This window comes from Chlorocebus sabaeus, chromosome 15, assembly GCF_047675955.1.
Source record: "Chlorocebus sabaeus isolate Y175 chromosome 15, mChlSab1.0.hap1, whole genome shotgun sequence".
NCBI classification, from domain to species: Eukaryota; Metazoa; Chordata; class Mammalia; order Primates; family Cercopithecidae; genus Chlorocebus; species Chlorocebus sabaeus.
This window is the reverse complement of record NC_132918.1, coordinates 51,485,843-51,508,638: the sequence shown is the minus strand read 5'-3', so window position 1 is coordinate 51,508,638 and position 22,796 is coordinate 51,485,843. Positions and strand designations below refer to the sequence as shown.

The 22,796-nt window shown below is 48.3% G+C and overlaps 1 protein-coding gene across 1 annotated transcript; it reads right to left on the bottom strand.

Annotated features, from left to right (window-relative positions):
* Window positions 1-378: 378 nt before the first annotated feature.
* Window positions 379-22,570, bottom strand: RBP1 (retinol binding protein 1). Its single transcript, XM_008008923.3, is given in 5 exon segments — window positions 379-629; window positions 1,374-1,475; window positions 21,619-21,797; window positions 22,295-22,421; window positions 22,424-22,570. Coding segments are annotated over 5 exon segments (594 nt in total). The 5' UTR covers window positions 22,556-22,570; the 3' UTR covers window positions 379-575.
* Window positions 22,571-22,796: the final 226 nt, after the last annotated feature.

The following is a 22,796-nucleotide window of genomic DNA, read 5'->3' as shown; positions in this document are numbered from 1 at the left end:
AAAATTATGTCCAGTTCCATTTTGTTCACAAATAATGATGAAGCATCTCCCTGGTGTATAGACATTCTCTGTTGGTTGGATCTTTAGGGTGGAAGATATCTTCTCCTGCTTTTGTGGCACTCACTATACTTTGGCCTCAATTAGATACATAATGTACTTGATACACAAATGATTGAATATCAGACCACCCTCCCACCTCCCATTCTAGACCCAAGCCTGTGCCTCTGGAGAGAAACAAAGGTGAAACTTTGGGACTAAATATGAAGACATGTGGCCGAATTTATCCACTCTGCCCATGGGTGGCACCAGGAGAAGCTGGCCTCGGAAGCCCTGGAGGAAAATTGAGCACATTGGGCAGTGAAACTTTTCCCCCAAACAGACGTTTTGAACACAGATCACTTTATTGGCATGGCTTTGTTTTAAGAAAAGGAAAAGAGACAAAGCCAAGAGACAGACTCTGCTAACAGATGCCTGGGGGTGGCTGGACATTTTTGCCTCATGCTGTGCAAAGAGGGGGATCCTGGCCCACACATCCACACCGCTCATTCCTTGGGACAAGGTTGTCTGCCTGGGCCTCACTGCACCTTCTTGAATACTTGCTTGCAGACCACACCTTCCACTCTCATCTCCTGAAACAAAAGCAGATGTTGGTCATTGGCCAGAGCAGAGTCACACTTACGGCAGGAACTCTAAAAATACTCATTGGCTTTTATTTTTCCCCAAGAGTTGGTTTAAGTAACCAATTGTTTGGAAAGACAGTTAAACTGTATGGTGGAGTGCTCTGCAGCACCCTACAGACAGAGCTGGCTGAGAGGAAGAGTTGTGGCTCAGAGCTGACCAACAGGACCCCTTGACGCTTCCCCTCCCTAATCACCTCCCGCTGACCCAGACTGAGATCATATCTTAGAGAAGCTTAGAGAATCCTTCTTGGCTTTGGCCTATACAATTTGGCATGGTGAATCTATACATCATTTGAGAGCAAATGTTGGTTCTGTCACTTTCTAGATGTGCAATTTGGACATGTAATCTAATCTTTCAGAGTCCCCATGTCCTCATCTCTAAAATAAGGGCCATATTCCTATTCTGAGAGAAGAGAAAGAGCTAGAGAATGCAAAAGGGCTTAGCTCATTGCTGATGCTGCAGGGATATAACTCCTCACCTCTTCCCTCTGATTAGACGATTGGGTCAGCCTAGACCTTGAAAATATATTGCTTGGTTTTTAAAGTCACTCAGGCATCTTTTCCAGGCCCTTGGAAGAGAAGCTTCAGAACAGAACCAAGGCCCAGCCATGGTGCCTTCTTCCAAGGTCCATCTGGCCCTCAACAATGACCAGGGCCTCTGGGGACCCAGCCTGACCCAGCCCAGGAACCTACCAGGTGCAGCTCGTCACCCTCGATCCACTGGGTCCAGCCACGCCCCTCCTTCTCGCCCTTCTGCACACACTGGAGCTTGTCTCCGTCCCAGCTCACTGTTGTCTGCCAAGCAAGTGACACATTTGTCAATCCCGGGCAAGCTGGGAGCTCCTGGGGGCTGGGGGAGGGGCAGCTCCCAAACTTGATAATCCAGGATGTGCTCATGTCAATTTCATTGTAGAAAATTTGCAGCCTCATACTCCCTGTCCACCACATGCTGTTATTAAAGTGTGTAAATCAGTTTTAAAATTTATGACAACCTCCATAAATTTTATTTAAAAGGGTAATTAGGAGGGAAAAAGTCATTGGAGTGGTGCTGTCATTGCAAGCACTGAGAATGGGGCTAAGGTGGGGAGGAGGGCCTGAGGGCTGAGCACAGCCAGGTGTGGGGGCTGAAGGATATTTTCCAGAATCTTATGGTGAAGGGCAGACTTCTCAGAGTACCCTGACCATCCCCAGACACTTCATTCACCCATTCATTGTTTCAACCTATGCTAAGTCCTGGGACACCAAATAGACCCCACCCCTGCCTTCAAAGTGCTCTTCATCTTACAGGGAGAATGACCTTAGATATCAATAACCCAGTGAAGGTACAAATGGCAGCTGATAGCTGCCTGCCTGCTCTGCCAGGCAGTCTCTGTGCTGTCTCTGAAGCCTCATGCCTGTCCACGTGAGCATGGATTAGCATCTCCTTTTCACAGATCAGGTTCACGGACTTGCCAAGTTCACCCATGTTGTTCAGTGGAAGAGCCAGGTCTGAACACAGATCTGTGGGGCTCTGAAGGCCCCCACCCCAATGGACTAAATTGTTTCTTGAAGGGTTACCGACCAGAGGCTGTGGGAGCCCAGGTGAGAGTCCAGGAAGTGGGATTCCCTAGGGCTGGGCCCTAAGGGGAGAAGAATGGAGCTGAAGGAGAGGAAAGGAGGCACTGTGGAGAAAAGTTCCCAGTGGCCCATCACGGGGTGAAGGCCCGAGGTGGGACAGCAGGGAGTACGCTCGGGAGCTCATCAGGAGGGCACCAGGGAACTGAGGCGGAAGGGGAGGAAGATCCCACAGCCCAGCCTGGGCTTGGCAGAGCACAGATGAGCACTGTGACACCCTCTACACCCCACATTTGGGCCCCCACATCTTCCCTGAGCACTGCGAGCCTTGCCATGTGCTGGGCATGCTGAAGGGAAGACAGGCAGGAGGAGGAGGCCCAGCCTGTGTCCTGGGGAGATTTCAGTCTTAGTAGAGCAGGAAACATCCACCCAGCAACACGGGGCTGAAAAAAGTGTAGGAGTTCAGAGGCAAGGTGATCCTGTCACCCCAGCATAGCCATGAGTGTGCCCTAGACTGAGACACATGTCACAGACATGGGCACAGAGAAAGCGCACTGGGCATCGCTCATATTTGGGGCTGCCCACCTTCTTTTGAATAGCCATCCCATATGGGGCAGTTCTGTTATGAGCCCGGCCTCCCCACAGTCGTGCTCAGCACTCTGTTTGCCCCTCGCTCACTGTGTGGCTCTCAGCAAATCCATCCCTTCTCAGCACCCCTGTGCTCGCATCTGTCACACGGGGACATTAACTCAGGCCTTGGATGTAGAGAGCTAAGGTTCTAGGATCCTTGTGTTCCCTGCCGTGCTCAGCTGAGTCAGGACAGTCAGTAACAGCCTGATAAAGGATTTGGGAGAGGAGACTTATGGGAGATGGGTGTGGCAGTAGTGGGGCCACTCCCTGCAGGAGGACCTCCCCATCCCAGGCCTCCGTCCTGGGCCTGCTGATCACTACTGCCCCCTGCTGTTGGGATGAAGCCTGCAATGCGACACATGCACGAGGGAGGCAGGTGGAGCCACATGTGCTCCCCCAGCTTTGCATAGGAATAAGTCTGGCCTCTGCTCCAGAGAGAAATGGGGCATAAAAGGACTTGGGGGGCAGATCCTCTCCTGATCCAGAAATTCACTCAGGGCACAGTCTAGTCCCAGGCCAGAGAGAAGGCAAAACATAGTGTGGTTAACGTGGAGTGAGACATGTCATGGGTAAGGACTACTCACGACCTCATGCCATAAATAAGACAGGACGCCCATTCACTTATCTGTGCTCCTTCCATGCCAGGCCTGTAGAGGGAAGTGGGGACCCAGAAATCAGTCCTCAGCTTCAAGAAGCTCATAAGAACACTTGGTTTCCTCATCAACTGATCTTCTCTTTGTGTGTTGAATCCAGGAGGCTACTGTGCATAAGAAGGGCTCCAGATTCACTCAGAGGCACAAGAGACAATTGCTTGTTTTCAGCTATGACATACATTTTTGTCTCTTCTGGAAATATTAGTCAGGAAATATAGTCATAGTCTTTGTATTGGAAAATTAAAAAAACGCCAAAGAAGAAAATAGTAATAAAAATGATACATGTAGTTTTGTTTATTTAGAGATGATTGTTCTAGGCCAGGCGTGGTGGCTCATACCTGTAATCCTAGCACTTTGGGAGGCCAAGGCGTGTGGATCACCTGAGGTCAGGAGTTCGAGACCAGCCTGACCAACAGGGTAAAACCCCATCTCTACTTCTCTACTGGAAATACAAAATTAGCTGGGCATGGTGATGCATGCCTGTAATTCCAGCTACTTGGGAAGCTAAGGCAGGAGAATTGCTTGAACCCGGGAGGTGGAGGTTGCAGTGAGCCAAGATCATGTCATTGCACTCCAGCCTGGGCAATAAGAGCAAAGTTCTGTCTTAAAAAAAAAGACAATTGCTCTAACATTGTGTATATTACAATATATGGTAAATTTCCATCCACTCTTTTTTTTTCTATCTATCTACATGTTTCTGTTTTATACAAAATTAGAATTGCATCATTTATGGTTTCGTATCCTCATTTCTTCATTTAATTGAAGCAATTTCCTATCTCAACAAATATTCTCCATAAGCATTATTTTAATTGCTACATAATATTCTAGGAAGTAGCTACACAGTGTGTGTGTGGCCCACCACAAAATGAAAATGAGGGGTCATTTGCTCAAAATCATTAAGAATTTTAAGCTGGTGACAGCAGAGCATTAAACCAAGTGAGGGGCCTTCTGAGCCCAGGCCCGATGGACTGACTGCCTTGGTCACAGGCCCATGAAACAGTCCCTGATGTATTTGATTATGCATACATACTGTTACTTAGCCAATTACCTATTTTGGACATTTAAGTTATTTATTTATAATTCTGTGCTACTATAACTAAGACTTCTTTGTATACACAGTTTTGAACACATTGTTCCCTTGGAAGAAATTTCCAGAGGAGGAATTGTTGCATCAAAGAGTGTGCATATTTGAAAAGCTTTTGATGAGTATTGCCAGCTTTATCTCCAGAAAGCTCACACCTATTTACCTTCCAACACCAGGGACAGAGAATGACCATGAGAGAGATGTTTATTAATGGTAAAGCCGGCTTTTGCTCCTGGGGCTACTGTGTCACCATTTCCAGATCGCTGGCATCTTTTAACAGGGGCCATCTGGATATAAACAATAACAATACCTTAGCCCAAAAGAATGACAGATGGCAGAATTTCAGGCAGCTTGACAGCTTGAGGGATAGAGAGAATAGAAGCCTGTTGGGGTGCAGAGGAGCCTTTCTGAGAGCCCTACAAACCAGGCCTCTTAAAGGGAAGGATCCCTATCACATGCATGCTACATCAGTCTCCAAGGAAGCCTTTCTTAACCCCAAACTTCTGTTGACTCTGACACTGGGTGAGTTGGACAAAGCAGAGATTATTCTTGTTTGTATTGGATGTAGAGGGGTGGCTGAGCTCAGAGAGGTTCCATGACTTTCTCTGGCCACCTAGTAAATGAGAGAAAGAATCTGGCCTGGAACATGGGCTTTGCATGACTTGGTGCCCACTTGTTTCCCAGTCTAGGACAGGGCACCTGCCAGGTGCCCAGGAGATGGTGGCTAAAATCGTTGGGGGCTGCAGAAAAACACAAGGACATTGTGCTAAGACTCTGAGCAGTCTCCTGGAGGAACACCGTTAAGTTCATTCCAGCCATTGTGGGGGTATGGGTGCTGGGAGTCAGAAAGAGGTCTTAAAGGTTTCTGCCTATAAAGAGGTCCCCACAGAGAAGTGCCCAGGCTGTCATGGCCTCAAAGGAGTTTCTAGAAATGGGAGGGGCATTCTAGGCAGAGTGAATAAGGATGCAAGGGTAGGAGATGATGAGGGAGAAATGACAACAGTCGGTGCTGTAGATGACTATCCTGGAGTTAAGGAGAGGAGGAACTAGGTTGTTGGGGGCGGTGGGGAGATGGGGTCAGAATATCAGACTGAAAAACCCAGACTGTGGCCTGGAGCATGTGTTCAGTGCCTGTCTTTGCTGCCTGTACTGTTGGTTAAACCATCCAGGAGGGCACGTGGGCCAGGGAATTGGTCAGGCTGTCCTCTGGGTTAAAGAATCCTCGAAGCTCACTTCCCATTTATACTTGGCTCCTGGTCCCTGCCCACCTCCTACTATACCACCTCAACCTACATCAGCTTGACCTAGTACCGGCAGCAAAGAACAGGGTATCAGATAGAGCTGGGTCCTCTGTTCCTGACTATGTTGGATGACATTGGGCAACTGGATTAACCTTTCTGAGTCTCAGTGCCCTCAATTGCAAAAGGCTAAATGATACCTACTGTGGTAGATTCTTCCACTGGTGACTCCCGAGTCACATGATATTCAAACCCCTGTGAAGTCTCCTACATCACCTTGGTTTGGCCACGTGACTTGCTCTGGCTAGTGGGACATGAACAAGTATGATGGAAACAGTGCCTTTATAAACACTTGCATGCTGGGGGCTTGTCCTCTTGGAACCCTCCCCTCTTGAAACCCAGCTGCTATATTTTAAGGCAGTCCAGGCTACTCTGCCAAAGACGAAGGCCATAAGGGGAAGCCCTGGAGGATGGGAGAGAAGCCACTTGGAGAAGAGTTGAGGTGCTCCAACTGAGCTTTCAGCTGAACAAAGCCACAGGCAGCTGAACTGTGCAATTAACCAACAGAATCATGAGAATTATATGGTTGTTGTTTTAAACTATTAAGTTTTGGGGTGGTTTGCTACATGGTATTAGATAAACAAAGCACCTACTTTACCAGGTTGTTCTGAGGATTTGAGAAAATATACAGAAAATGCATAGGGCTGGCATGTAGGAGGCACTAGGTAATGGTAACCATGAAGCCCAGAGCTTAGATAAAGATGCGTTTGCTTGTCAATGTTGAACAACAATGAAAGCCTTTTTTTTTTTTTTTTTTTTTTTTTTTAATAGTTGGAGATTTGTGAAGCAGTGATTGACATGCTATTCATCATGGCCAAAGTTTTGGAAGCTCCTTCTCTTTCCAGGATACTCAGATCCATGAGGAGACCTGCAGAGGCTGCCTGCTGAGCACCAGGATGCCTGCTTCCTTTATATGTTAACTGGTCTTTGTTTAAGCAGAAGATCTGTTTGAAGACTCCCCACTGATAGCTGGGATGGCTCAGCAATGTGATTTAATTCTCCCCTCTCCCCATGTTCACTTTTGGTGGGACTGGATTTTTCATTTTAAGCTTTTTATCTTGTGGGAATAAACTAGTTATTTCAAAGAGAATCTGATTTGTCATAAGAACAGAAAAAGGAGGTGTGGAGCCAAGGAGGGGGACTATCACTTAAAAACCAATGACAGGGAAAAGGAAATAAGTAATGTTGGAAGATGAAAGCCTAACAAACCATGAGAATTCATTTTCTTGTGACACAAAGTGGAACTTATGAAAACAACTTTCCCAGGACACAATAACTTATTCCACGACCTCCCTCTGAAGTCAGCAGCCAGCCATCTTTACCAGATCAGGAGCAGTGAACGTTTGGGGACAAGGATTCAGCCAGATCTGAAAGGGTCATTAAATGGTCATTTAATCTGGTTTCCTAGACTAATCCAATTACTCAGGGTCTAATGGAAGAATTTCAGGTAGGAAGATATTCCTGATGCTTTTCAAGTTCCACAGAAAAGGCAGGTGGCTGTGGGGATGGGGTGAACATGGGTATAAACCAAGGGAGCTAGACAATGCTGCTTCTCCCAACCCCCATATGGGCTTTGGGACCACCTCAGAAATGAAGCCCAGATAATCCAAGAGCAAGGAGGAGGGATGGCCATCTTCAGCTCACCTCCTCACCAGAAATTTTCATCCTATACATCACCCAAAAGTCTGCAAATGGGCTGGAACCAGGGACGCCGGTTGGAAAGTGAAGTCAATCTAACTTTTCTATTAAAAACTAATGATAACCCCCATCACCTTGGCCTTGCCAGCAGTTTACCCAGAGAGACATGTGCCAACCAATGAATGAAGACAGCTTTGTACCACTATGACAAGGGACTTTTACTTCAGAAGCCATTTTCCAGCTCCTCTGACCACTTAGAAACCCCAGCTGTCACTGCTGCATGGGACAGTGACACAAAAAGCCCAGCTCCCACAGGCAGCCTGAGTGGGTGTCACCCAGGGATGTTTCAAGGCCCACTTGCCCCACTCAGGTGACTTACACTGGGAGTGCCAGACAATTCCCGCTAAATGGAACCATCTCTTGGCAGTGACCTGGTATGACCTGCAAATGGTGGGAACTCTATTTGGTATCAAGAAACTTGTGACATTCATTAACACTCCCATGCCAGAACACCACTCTCAAGAGCAGGGGATGATGGATCACTCACAGCCCTCCACCCGGCCCTAGTAGTCCCTCTGTTTACGGATCCTCCTCTGGAGGGCTGGGACTGAATTCTGTTGTCTCTGTGGTTCCAGAGCCAGGTTATAAGAGGTGAAGCTTTGCCCGTGATGATACTGCCTGCAAAGGCCAGAGCCAGGACTGACGCAGGTCTGACTCCAAAACCCATGCTCTTTAGATTTGGGGTAAAATTTCAAAACCAGATAGTGAATAGATACTTTCTCTGCATAACGTAAATTGATAAAAGATGCAAATCCTGGAGTTTGATTTGAAAGTGTGCTTCACCTTTTGAGGCTATGTGTGTTCCTGGGACAATTAGAGGGTTTTCAGGATCTAGTGCTTGTGTTAAATAAGTGATCAGGAGGGAAAAGTAGGGGAGACAACAGAGAACCTGCCAGGTGCCAGGTACTGTGCTGGGAGCTTTCCACAATGTTTCACTAAATCTTCAACCTTTACAGCTGATAAAAATTAGGCTTCTATAAGTAACCAGCCCATCACCAAGGGATTAGGGCTTGAGCCATAACTTGAACCCAGTTCTCTCTGGCTAAAAAGTCCATGAGCTGCCCCTGAGGCCAGGCTGGTGAACGGGTGGGTAGTGGCTCCTCTTCTCTGGTCCATTCCTGGGGGCTGGAATAATCTAAACTCAGCACATTCAAGAGGAAAAGCCAGTTTCACTCTAAAAGCAGACTAAAACTAAATTAATAAGGCCTTAAAATGTGAACAAGTAATTAGAGACATAATAGATGTTCAAAGCAACCACTATAAATAGTATAGCCACAAGGCTTTTGTGAGCATGAAAGAATGCAATTCTAATACCATGAAAAAGCTAACAGCAAATAATACAATTCTTAAGACAAACAAAATGATAAAATGTTAAGACTAATAATCTTGACATGTTATAGTTATTTTTCTTTAAACAATTCAGAAAGTTCCTAGAGTCAATATAAACCACTGGAGTGCTCAAGGCCAAGGTTCTGGATAAGGAGGTGGGAACAGGACTGGAGAAGGTCACAGGACCCTGTGGAACTATACTCATTCATCCCAGGGACCTAGCACTTAGGGTGGCCCTAAGGCTGGGATGGACAGAAGCTCTGCCATGGGGTAGCTCAGCCTGGAGAGAAGGCAACGACACCGCTGTGCTATACGCTGGGATGGGTGATGGCCCCCGACCCAGCCTGGGGGGTCAGGGAAGGCTCCCTGGTGGGAGTCATAGCATTGCTGTCATTATCAGTCACCATCATCAACATCATAACAACATGTGTTGAGTGCTCATTATGTGCTGGGCAGGGTACTAGGCAAAGTATGTGTCATATCAGTTGACTCCTGACAACCTCCTACAACAGGTATACTACTCATCATTTTACAAATGTGGAGGCTGAGGCCTGAATTTCACCCAACCATGAAGTGGGGAGATGAGATTCGACTCTGGAGCTCATGCTCTTGATGACTGTGCTCTGTAGTTCCCTGATTTAAACTGACCCTTGACTGAGCCATAGAAATTCGCCATGTGGTTCTGTGCAAGGGAACAACATTCAGCAATCATGAGTTTCATGCCTCCAATGCACCTGCTGTGGGTGCTGGAGAGAGGGAAGTAAGGTGAATGGCCTGCTCTTGAGGGCTCACAGATTATCTGAGAAGAAGGTAGGAAGACAGAGAGAATTCCAGCAGAATGGTAAGTGCTGGTAGACAAGTGCTGGAGGTTATGGAAGTCAGAAGGCACCTCGAAAGCCTCTAAAAGGTAGAGACAGAGGCCCATCAGAGAAGGCTTCCTGGAAGAGGTAAGGCTAGAAGTAATGCTGGAAGTGATGCTAGAAAACACCACGGAAGTTAGCAAAGAGTGGAAAGAGGAGCCAGGCGCAGTGGCTCACATCTGTAATCCCAGCACTTTGGGAGGCTGAGGTGGATGGATCACCTGAGGTCAGGAGTTTGAGACCAGCCAGACCAACATGGTGAAACCCTGTCTCTACCAAAAATACAAAATTAGCTGGGCGTGGTGGCACGTCCCTGTAATCCCAGCTACTTGGGATGCTGAGGCAGGAGAATTGCTTGAACCTGGGAGGCAGAGGTTGCAGTGAGCTGAGATCACGCAATTGCACTCCAGCCTGGAAAACAAGAGTGAAACTCTGTCTCACAAAAAAAAAAAAAAAAAAAAAAAAAAGAAGAGTGGAAAGAGGAAGAAGAGGAACAAGGGAGTCCCAGGCAAAGGGAACAAGCACAGGCAGTTGCAGGAAAATCAGGGACAGCAGGGGCTGCATGAGGGAAGCTTCTACATAGGTTTTGCCCAGCGTAACTTGTGGGTGACCCTCTCTATGAAGGCTGACCCTGTACCTCCAACCCAGAATTTACTGGGAAGATTGCTCACAGCCTCTCTTCTTCCTCACAGTATGTCTTCATGCTCCAGCTGGCCAAACCTGGTGCCATGGAAAATCCAGCGCAGCCACTGCTGGATCTGCTACCTGGGGCCAGTACAAGGAATTGGTGTGTTATCAGTTCCATCAGCACAGGCAGGGGGGTGGAAATGGGGAGTAGGGTGGGAGAATAAGAATTAGAGAGGGGACATCCTGTCAGAGAGTGCTTAGGAGGGGCACTGAAGGCCTCATCCCTTCCATGGGAATCTCTGGCCTTTATTTTATATATATATATATATTTCAAGGCAAATAGAAATAAATGGCTCCCAGAAGATAAGAGGTGCTAGATCAGTAACCAGGTAACCAGGGAAGACTGAGCATGTCAGGATCTCTTGACAAAGAACTCCTTGGGGTCTGGGATCCTCTTATTCACTGCAGGACACCAGCCCCCATGTTAGAATCCGTGGCAGAGAAAATGTGCATTCCCATTTGTTGAATGAATGAATAGCAGAAAACATTCTGGTGGCACTCTTGCATTGAATACCACGCTTTCTCCAGGCAATGTGGCTGTTTCTTCCTCACAGGTAAGCCTTATAGAAGGGGCTAGCCATCCGAGTGATTTGACCCTGAGTCTCTAGGGCTCAGAGTGCTTAGGCTCTATACTCAAAGGCGCGCAACTAGGAATAGTATAAGACGTGGTTTAAATCCCCTCTGCCCAGCTCTGAGCCCATGGTCTGCCTACTGTTCCCATGTGAACATTTTGCTGGCATGAATATTATGGTCATTGAATATCACTTGGTAGGCTGCGGGCCTGGTCTGGCCCAGCCATGGGACAGCTGCCTACCTTGCCAAGCTGGGCATTCAGGAGGGACCCAGTGATAGCCTTGGGTAGAGGAAGACCTGAACTGCAGGTTCCCACCTCTTTCTTGCTGGGTGACCAAAGCAATTTACTCCACCTCTCTGAGCCTTCACTTCCTCATCTGCAAAATGGGGCTAGTGAGCCCAGCCACAGGGCAGAGCCATCTGGATGAAATGAAACAAGGGGTTTCAAGGACCTATTTCAGTGCAGCACACACAAAACGCTCAGTAAGCAATAATTCCTCTCCACTCTTGGCCTAGTCCAGTTTGTTCCCTATTCTCTGTGGGCGTGGAGAGGCAGGTGCCTTTTTAGGCCAGCCTCCACTCTCATAATCCTGCTAGCTCTTCTCTGGTTTGCCAGGTATCCCTTCATACATGTGACCACCCCCAGAATTGGTCTTCTGGAGGTCACAGATCAGTGTGAGAGGATGAATAATAACAGCTCATACTGATGGGGCAGTGGCACGATGGGTTTTCTCACACACTGTTCACCTAATCCTCACCACAAAGCAGGTATCCCCTATTTCATAATTATCCCCACTTCACAGACAAGTAAAGGCCCAGAGAAGTGAAGTAACTTGCATAAGGCCACCCACTTTGTAAGGGGCAGAAACGAGATCCCAAAGATGACTGTCTGGGCTGGTCCAGCTGGTCTAGCTCTGGAGTCGAACCAGTTACAGCTCTGTCAGACTGAGTCATTTCCTTCATGTATAATATAGGAAGAATTTTGGCATCTTTATCATAGAATTATTGTGAGGATTAAAAGAATTAATGCATGGAAAATGCTTAGAAGAATTTTTGGCACATGGAATACCTAACAAACATTAGTTATTATTAAATGGCAATTGCATCTTGCAATGATACGGTCAATGACTACATTTAGATTTCTGAAGTTCTGCTATTTTCACTTAACATTCATTTAATGAACACATTGGAGCCCACTGAGCCCATGACGGTGTGGCTGCTGCTGTGTAGAATCTCAGACACATTAACTAGCATCACAGGTGCCCTAAAAGCAGCACCTGAAGAGAGAGGCTGCAAGGCAAAGGAAGGGCACGGTAGTGGGATGGGGAATCAGGATGGGATGAACAGAGCAGATAAGCCTGGGCTGGGTCTTGACCAGTGGGTAATTCTCCTCCCAGAGGAAGAGGCAAAGAAATACCTCAGGGAAGTGAGTAGAGGGATGCAAAGAGGATGGCAAGTGAAGGCTCCGACAAATGGCGGAATGGGGCCAAGCATAAGGAGTGAGGGAGGGAATAGGGCTGGAGAGACAGGCAGGGCCATGATCTGAAGAGCCTGAGTGCCATCTGGCTTTTACCCGTCAGCACTGGGAAGCCCTTGGGAATTTTGAGCTGGGGAGCAGCATGATCAGATTCCCTTTTTAAAAAGGGAGGGATGGGCTGAAGTGTTGAGCATGGTAAAATGGAGATCAACGTGAAGATACTGCAGTAATTAAATGAAATAATCCATGGAAAGTGCTGAGCCTGGCACATAGTAAGCATGAGAGATGTTAATTGTTATTATTATTACTGGCATGAGATATTCAGAGCAGTGGGAATGAAGACAAACAGGAAGAGACGTTAAGAAGCAGAATCTATGAAACTTGGTGACTGAATGCCTATAAAGACTTTTCATTTATCTTCATAGTGACCATTTACATGGCTACATAGTGGTCTATGGAATTAAAAAGCCACAGTCTTTCTAGCCACCTATAGGTATTTGATATTTAGGTATACCAGCAGGAGATAGCCTGTTCTATAAACCACACAAAGTAGGGAATCAGAGACATCTGAAGTCAGATCACAGGTCTGGGGTTAACCAGTAATGTGAATCTGGGCAGGACCTTTGGCTCCATGTCTGTAAAATGGGAGAGTAGCACCTCCTATCCAGGATTGTTAGGAGATTAAATAAACATAAAGGGACAGGACAGGGCCTACTGCATAGTAGGCCCTGAGATAGTGGTTATGCTTATGTGGGTTGTTGAGAATTACTATCACAGAGTGACTAACAGATACTTTTGTACAAATAGAATGATTTTCCTGGAACATAATCCCATAAGTGGGATCCCTGAGTCAAAGAGTAAGATGATTTTCTGATTTATTGCACATTATGAGAAGATTACTATTATTATTATTTTCATTTTCTGAGTGCAGGGCCAGTTCCACTGTAAGGCTGGCAAAGGTAGGTTTTGGAGCCTGGGTTCCATGCCATCCCCACCTTCACACCCATCTTGTTTATACCATTCTTTCCCAGAGTACTCCTATGCTATCCTTGGACCCTCAGTTGAGGAATGACAGAGAGAAGAAAGAGGGAAAGGGTGGCAAGAGGAAGGAAGAAAGGAAGAACTCGTTAATCCCTGTATTAAAGGTTGCTGGCACCCTATGGTGCTTGCGTTCTTGGAAACTACCTGCCACGTTGTGAGGAAACCCAGGCAGCCAGCAGAGAGTGAGTGTGGGCTAGCCATCTGTAAAGTGGATCCTCCACCTCCCCACTGGCACGGCAGGCAGCAGGGACAAGGCATCCCCACTGAGCCCTGCCCAAACTGCAGATTTGTGAGCAAAATAAATATTGTTGCGTTAGGGCACTAAGTTTCAGAGTGGTTTGTTACACAGCAACAGGAAATGGAAATAATTCATTACCACATTTAATTATCATGTAACTCCATTAGGTGGGTATTACCCTTAGCTCCTTTTACAAATGAGCACATTGAAGCTCAGAGGGATAAAGTACGCTTGCCAAGGAAACAGCTGGACGGCGGAACCAGGATTCAAATCCAGGTCCATCTCAAAGTCAAAGCTCCTAATTGCTCTGTTGCACCTCACACGTGTCCAGCTGCAAACACTATTGGTATCACTTACTTGGACCCTCAGTTGCAAACCACTGTCCCCAGGCAGTCTTCATCCCCCACTACCCTGATCCTGGAACGGAGCTACACCTGCCTATTCTCATTCATCCCCTAGAACTAGGCACCTTTTACCCCAGCACAGGTTTATTACATTGAATCATGATGAGAAAAATCACAGGAAACTAGGCACAGGCCAGCCGGCTTCCTTGTTTTTCTTCATTAGTAGTTACCAAAAGCATGGTCCTTGAACCAACAGCATCAGCATCATCTGGGAACCTGTTAGAAAAACAAGTTCTCAAGCCTCAACCCAGACTTTCAGAATGAGAAACTCTAGGGGTAAGGCATGCTCAAATTTGAGAACTACTACTCTAACATGTGGGCCTTAATGCTTGATCTCTGGAGTTTGAATGTCTTAGGATGTTTGCAGATGCAAGTGACAGGAAACCAATTCACATAGCTTAAGGGGTAAGAAAAAAATGTATTGGTTAAAGTACATGGAAAATCTAGGAATGGTGTGTCAGGAACTCTAGTAACCCTCTAATGTTGCATTCTCTCTGTCTCTATTGGCCTTATAGTTTATTTTCCTTCAATTGGATTTTTCCATGCAGCCAAAGAAGGTGGGGTAAGGGGACTGGCCTCAGAGAACTCGAGCTTACATCGTAACAGCTCATCAACCTTTAAGGGAATAGAACTCACCTGTCTCTCAGGGTTCCTAAATTAACTCCCAGGAAATGGTGACTGGCCCAGCTTGGGTCACATACACAAGTATGTGACAGGCCATGGGACACTGTGATCACTCTGGCAGAAAGTGCTCGTCCCAGAAGAGACAGTGTACTATGATTTACAGTCCCACCAGGACCCAAAAGGTTGAGAAGGAGTAATTCCCACCATAAAGAAAACGGTGCTTCTCTTGGGTGGAAGGTGGAGAAGCAATGTTGGTCAGAAAAACAAACAGCTGTAATTCATTCAGTAAACACCTGGCCATCATAAGTGATTATGCCATGCCCCTCCGTCTCGGGTATCACAGGCCCTGGACCTGTTCTGCACATAGTATTGTGGCTTCCTAAGCCCCTGTGCCCAGTACTATCCCTATGGTCCTCAGCTTTGCTTTGTGAGACACGCTGAGCAGCGATTATGATGCCCATTTTGCAGATATGAAAACAAAGGCAGTGTGTCTAATCATTTAAGGTTGCATATGAAAACAAAGGCAGTGTGTCTAATCATTTAAGGTCGCTGTCAGATAATTGAGAAGAATTCAAATAGATATTCTGATTCTAATACCAGTGCTCCTTTCACTCATTCTAGGCCTCGTCAAAACTGCCCGGGTTTACCTTCAGACTGTGAGAAGGCTCAAAATAAGGAACTGAGGTGCTGGCCTTCAGCAAAGCTCTGTGGGAGACCTTGGGGTAGAGAGCTTTATAAACAGACTAATTAGAATTTTTCCTCTGCCACCAGCTAGCCCAAGGGTGACCTTGGGCTAAAAAGGCACTTCACTTCTTTGAGTCTCAGATTCGCATCTGTGAAATGAGTATAATGGTACTTACTGAACAGCATTTGTTGTGGGGACCAAAGGAGAAAAAGTACAAAAAGCAATTGGGGCAGGCATGGCACTTAGTAAAGATTTGGTACATGTTATTTTCCTTTGTTCCTGCCTAACAAAACCCAAAACCCAAAAAAGCAGTGTGATTTTTGAAAGCTACTTTGTGAATTTTATTTGGGTTGCTTTAATTCTTCTTTTTGTAATCCTCAAAAGCACGCTGCTGACACCGATTTCAAAGGTCGGAGAACTTTAGCTAAGACATGAAAGAGATCCTGTGTTTCTAGCCTGGAAAGGGCCCAGCTGAATGCCAGGTGCCTGATCTGGGCAGGGGCAGCTCTCAGAGGCTCCCAAATCCAATGGCATTCTCTGTGCTGCAGCCCAGGGAGTGAATTTAGCCAGTGGCAGTGTGTGTGTGTGTGTGTGTGTGTGTGTGTGTTTTCCTTTTAACAAATCAAAAAATATCTTTAATGGGTCAAGAATAGGATCAGAAAGCAGGCAAGAGTTTAAACCAAAGTGTCAACAGTGCTTTGGAGGGTTTCATGTATTACCATATATAATTAGATGGACGGATGGATGGAGAAATAGAAGGATGTAAGTAAGGAAGTCCAGGGAGGGAAGGGAAGGAAACATAGCTGGTTAAAAAAGAACTTAGAAAATCTGTAAGTGCTGATATGGAAAAATGCGTAAGAAATATCATTGAGTTAAAAAAATATGTAGAGAAGTGGATTCCTTTTTTCTCTTCCTTTCTTTCTTTTGGTTTTAGATAGACACATTGACCAACTGCCCAATCAATAGATAGATCCCTTATAAGTCTGAGGAAGATTTCCGGACAGATCTACCAAGTGGGAATCAGGCTAAGCGGGGGAAGGGGCCCTTTTCAACCCATACTTTCTTGTGCTATTTGAATATTTTCCTTTTATAATAGAAACAAAGAAAGCGACAGAGGGGCGGAGGGCTGGGAGCAGAAGGCAGGCCCTGTGGAGGGGTCATCCTAAGTTCAACGCTGGATATGAAGTTAAGGCTTCAGCCATGGGGGGAGGCGCCAGTTCCCGGAGTGAACAAAGCCATCTCCTCCAGCAAAAACCTGACCTGGACACGGGGATGACACATGGCCCCTCTGCCATCCCCGCAGAGCCAGGCTCACGGCTGTGATTCCTGGCTGGGGCTCAGTCTTCTCCCACAAAACCTGCTCAGGCTGGGGGGACTTCGAGACAAAGAACCAAATCATTCTGAGGGACTCCCTTGCTCAGGAGTGGGAAAACGCTATCTGAAGTCAGAGCACCTTTCCTTTCTCAAGAGCTCCCACCCTGCCAAAGCACATATGTGCTATATTCAACAGACGCTGCTGGTTCCTCGCTGGGCCTGATCGCACATTTTTATGGACAAAGGCATGCAAGGAAGCAATGGAGAAAAGCCCTGTGTCTGCTCAGCTGAGCCCAGACTTTATATATCTCTACCAAAATAGCGCCTGCTGTTTGTGGTCCCATAACATCTGATTAGATCAGACTGGAAATGTGAGCCTAGTGAGGCAGAGCCGCCCAGAACTGAGTCCCTCCACCCTCCACCTGGGGAGACAGCACAGAGCTATTTCAGGTGGTTCTGGGCATGGACTGCAATGTCCATAGGACTCGGGTGATGGGCCAAACTGGCCCTCTACATGCCCATGACCCTCTACACCTAATTTTACAGTTTTTCCATTTTTTTTTTTATAGAGATACAGGAACACAGTGTGTTTCTTTACTCCAGAGCAGTGATTCTTAAGCTTTAGTTGCATCAGAACCACCTGGAAGGCTTATTGAAACACAGATAGCTGGCCCCACTCCCGGAGTGTCTGATTCAGTAGGCCAGGGGTGTGGCCAGAGAATTTGTATTTCTAAGAGGTTCCCTATGATGCTGCTGCTGCTGCTGTCTCTGCTTTGGGACCCACAGCTCTAAAGGAACCCACAGTGCAAACAGGGACAAATGGCCATTTGATCCTTGACTTCAGGTAACAGGACGGGCTGAAGACTGGGGTAAACTAGGAAATGTAACATCTAGAGGGAGCAGCTGCAGCATATTCCAGGGATCCACGCAGTGCAGGAATAAACGGGTGCCCAGTGTTTCCAGGGCCCTTCCTTTTCTTGTTGTTTTTGTTAAGAACAGCCAGAAAAATGGATTTTTCTGTGAAATCTTATAATCTTTGGCAGTTATTGGCAACCGACTCTGAAGTTTTTCAAACATTGTACAGGCCAAACAAAACACATCTGCAGGCTGGGTTTCACCCTCTGGCTGCAGTTCTAGAATACAGATAAGGTTCCCATGGAAAAGAGGCAGGATCAGAGATCTCTGAGCCAGTGAGAGCCTCTGCTCTTTGGGGAGGGATGTCAGCCTGGTCACACCTCTCCCAGCAAGGACTCACAGACGCCTGTCAGGGTCACATCAAGTCTCCCTGCCGGGTTCTCCTGGCTCTCTTCTCTCCCAGCCGCATCTCACACTCCAGCCATGCTGAAGTCTTTGAGGACAGCCCCTCTCTCACCTCAGAAACTCCCTCCCAGCCAGGCTTTTCTGACCCTGGGCCTTTGTACATGTGGCTCCTGTTTACCGAAAAGCTCTTATCCTTTTCTCCACATCTGCCCTAATTAGTCCTTTAAGGCCCCTCTCAGCTGTCACCTCCTCTGGGACTTTCCCTGACCACTGCTTTCCTACTCCCAGCTGTGTGCTCCCCAGCCCACCATGCTCCCATCATGCATTGGGCTGTAATGGCCTGAAGATGTGCCTGTCTCCTCCACTGGCCTGGGTGTCCAGAAGGGCTTGTTGCCTCTGCGACCCCAGGGCCAAGCCCAGGGTCTGGTGTGGGACAGCTCTTGGCCTTGGCCTTTCTTTCAACCCCTTTCTGTTTGCCTGGCTACTTCCTGTCTATCCTTTAAGCCACAGTTCAGACTCCACTTCCTGTGGGAACCTTCCCTGACCTCTCAGACCAAGCAGGGAGTGCTTCTCTGCCTGTATCAGCACAGTGTCCACTACATCGTGATTGGCTGCTTCAAGTCGCCTCCCCCTTACACTGAACTCCATGAAGGCAGGAATCGTGTGTGATTTGACTCATTGACACAGGGGTTGCAAAGATAGTGGAAGCACCATGAGATGCTTGTGGCGTCCAGAGAGGAATGGAAAAAAGAGATGAATGACCGATCCCAAGTGAGAATGGAACTCCTCTAATATGCTGGGAACAAACTCCTGTGGGCCACTGCTCCTGGCTTGTGGGTACCCAGTGTGTGAGGCAGAGGGGGGTAGCAGTGAAAGTTATCTTTGGCAACCACCTTGTCTAGGACCCCTGGCAGCCCTCAGAGAGCTCAGCTGGTGGCCTCTGGGCACCCAGCTCCCCTCCATTAACAAGTCTCAGGCCTGACAGCCGCTCTAATTCTATCATCCTACCCCCATCCAGCCATGTCCTTCCGGCAGTCCAAAGCAGCACACCACCCAGCAGGCAGCCCAGAGAGAAGGGCTTTTCTGCACTGCATGGGACTAGAGGAAGGCTTGAGCAGAGCAGAGGGGCTGTTCCATCTCCCAACAGGCTACAACAGGTGAGTGAATGGCTGTCTACTTGAGAGTGGGCATCCCTGAGTCCTGAGGCAGTGACAGTAACCATGCATCCCAGACCAGTTTCACTGGATTCATCCAGTGGCTGAATCTCCACAGTCTGCTCAACTACTGCTTGATGCTTGATGGACGCTGATGCCGTATTGAGAAGAAAAGGTGGCCCTTGTCCTTTCCTTTGTATCCAAAACCCTTCCTTCCACCTCCCTGCTTTATTTAAAATGAAGCACAGAAGTCACGTCTTCCAGAAATCCTTCTGGGATCCGCTTCTCTGGGTAGTCCCAATCCCCTCACTCCCACCCTGTGCTTTTCTTTGCCACACTGTGTTGAGTGTTGATGTGCCTGCCTCCACTGCAAAGACTGCGTTCCTGGACATCAGGGCCTGTGACATGCTCTGTTGTCCTGTGCCTGCCATGGTGACCAGCCTGTGAGGGAAGCAGTATGTTCAGTGCAGTGGTTAACTCAAATCCTCCCTCTGCACTTCCCCAAGGTCACATAGCAAGAAATCCTGCCGTGGTTTTCTTATCTGTAAAATGAGACTGGAAAGGGTGTTGTGAAGATTAAGTCAGCTAATGTAATGTTTGAATAGCATCTGGCACGACAGTAAGCACTTGATGAGTACTATATTTGCTAGTATTACTAGGTGATCAATAAATGTTTCATGCGTTAAAGGATGAGGAAAGGAAGGAAAGAGCGAAGATAATTAGTACAAGCCAGCACATGCCAGATTTGTGGTGACCCAAAATAAAGGTTCGATGTGATCTGTGAGTCCCACAATAGTGAGTGGGGTAAGGATTATTCTTAAGCAGCAAAGTTCTATGAGGTGTGCCAGGGAGCAGGTCTTGGGCAGTCATGAGAAAGGCAGATCCCATCTGAAGGTCTCCTTTCCTGTTGTGAGTCTTTCCTTTCTCAAGAGTCCTTGAGATTTTTAAAGGCACAACCTGACATTTCCCTACAACAATGGTGCTTTCTCCCATTAGTGGTCCTTCCAAGGCCACTCCCTGCTGACTACCCCCTCTTTCCTATCATTCCAAACAGCAGACTCAGATACCAGTCCTGACTGCCTTCAGATGAATAGACAAGCTGGGGGAATGAGTCATCCAGGCTCCAGACGCCTATTCCCAGACATGGGCATCCCTTCAACTACAATCCTAACAGACCTCAGCTATCTTGTTTCTGCACAGACTACCAGCAGAGAAGCTGGCCGAAAGCAGGAGTGTGGGCTTCAACATCAGAAGGCCCAGGGCTCAAGTCTCATCTCTTACAAGTCTCTTCCTCTCTCTGAACCTCAGTCACTGCATAACATGGGGTTACTTATCCCTCCCTCACTGTGCTGTGCTGTAAGATGACTAGCACAGTGCTGGACACACAGCAGACCAGCGGTAAAGACCCTTGAAAATGGTGGGAGGGGATGGGTGAAGACCCCATCAATAAGCAAGGCAGCTCCTGGGATGAACATAAGCCAGTTCTGAACCCAAGACTATAAAAAGGAGAACAAGAGTACCTTGACCTCCCAGCAACCAGATAATGCTGATGGAGGCCTGGGGCTGGCTTTCCAGAGTCTGCTGTGGCAGTACTAATTGTGATGTCCTGGGTCAGAAGCTTCTCACCCTTGTGGGAGGGAGGTCTTGGCCCTCCCCCTTCCCCCACTGCTGTTTCCTCTGGCCTGGGCTGGAGGGGCACTGACTTACTGACTAAGTGTCAGCTGTAAAGTTCAAAGAATGGTCAGCAGGCATTGGATGACAGGGTGGGGAAGGGGATGGCCAGGAGCCAAATTCCAGCTCTGGGGCAAGGATGGGCAGATCAGAGGGCTTCCAGCAGAGATCAAGGTGCCCCCAGCTTCCTGGAGTGACTTCACACTAGGTCATATTGAAAGTTTATACTTCAAAGGGGTTACTTGTGTTTCTTTTTTCTTCCCTCCTTTCTTTCCTTTTACCCTTCACCAGCCCATAGCCAGCCAGAGAACAGCATCAACAGACCTGCTTTGAACTCCAGCCCCTCCCTAGCTGTGCTACTCTGGACATGTTACTTCATCTCTTTGAGACTGTTTCTTCATCTAGAAAACGGGCATATTCATATCTCCCTCAAAGGCTGTGTGAGGCTTAGGTGAAGTCATGTGCATAAAGCACCGGGCAGAGTGCCTGAACGCAGTGGAGACACAGCACATGGCAGCCTTCATAACCATTACCTTCCAGTGTAGATAGAGCAGGATGCTTCATGAGTTGGTGCTGCCCCCCATGGGGGCTGAGAGGGGGAAGTGTTTTCAGTCCCTCAGGCCCTTGTCCCCTCTCGGATGAGCTAGCCCAGCCCTTGGTCAGGCCCCCTGGGCAGGAGACACTGGGTGCACGCGAATCCTCACCATGCACTTGCGGTCATCTATGCCCGTCAGATCCTCCTCAAACTCCTTCCCAACCTGGAAGTCCATGATGTAGTTCCTAAAAGTGCTCAGCGTGCGGATGATCATATGGTCACCGTCCTGCACGATCTCTTTGTCTGGCTTCAGCAAGTTGGCGATTTTGCGCAAGGCCACATTGACGTCTGCGGGTGGGGAGCGGGGAGAGCGAGCGGCAGAGAGTTGGCAGGAAAACTCAAGAGAACCGTTCCCAAGGTAGCGGGGCCCCAGGAGCCCTCTCCGCCCGCAAACACTGCTAGGGTTCCCGCTGGCTTTGCGCTGTCTCTGCGCACAGCCTGCCTGTGCCTCCCTGCGCCGCCCCCAACAAAGTTTTCTGCTCTTATGTCAGCCGTTTAAAAACAAAAACTAGCAAAGCAAGCCACAGATTTACTAATGAAATTACCCACGTCCAGGGCCAAAGAGCAGACATTTGCCACCGGTTAACCTAACAACCCCAAATTCTCCAATCCGCAGCCTGGGGGCCGCCATGGGAGCAGTGGCCGAAGACGCCCTTTATAGCGTCCGGGGGTACCGGACCGCGGCTCGCCGGGGCGGAGGCAGGCAGGCGGCGGCTCCGTAGGGCTCTAGGGAGCGGCCCGGAGCTGCTCGGCGGGGCACCCAGGGCGCAGCGGGCAGCGCTTACCCAGCGCGCGCAGGTACTCCTCGAAATTCTCGTTGGCTAACATCTTCCAGTACCCAGTGAAGTCGACGGGCATTTCGCGGAGTGACTGGAGCCAGTTGGCCACGAGCGGGCGGGACGGCTGGAGACTCTGCCGGGACAGCGGCTGCCGGTGCTACGCGGGTGGTGGGCGGCCCGGAAATGAGCGCCCTTCGGGGACAGGGGGCTCTGCGGGGCGGCGACAGCTGGATTCCGAGCGCGCACAAAGCCTGCGGGAGGATCCATTGTAGCGGTCGCCCCTCCCCGCTTAGCGAGGGCGGGCGCAGGGGCGGGGGATGTAGAAGGGTCAGGTTTGTCCAGGCCGCGCCACTTTCGTTTCTGACGTTCAGTTCGTTTCCCCTGCAAAGAAAGAGGAGAGGATGGGAGACGGGACGTTTGCTTTGCTGGCCGAACTTTTCGGCTCCTGGGGATTTCCTTCAAACGCCATGAACTTCTCACACTCAGCAGCCACTCGAGGGTTGGGAAA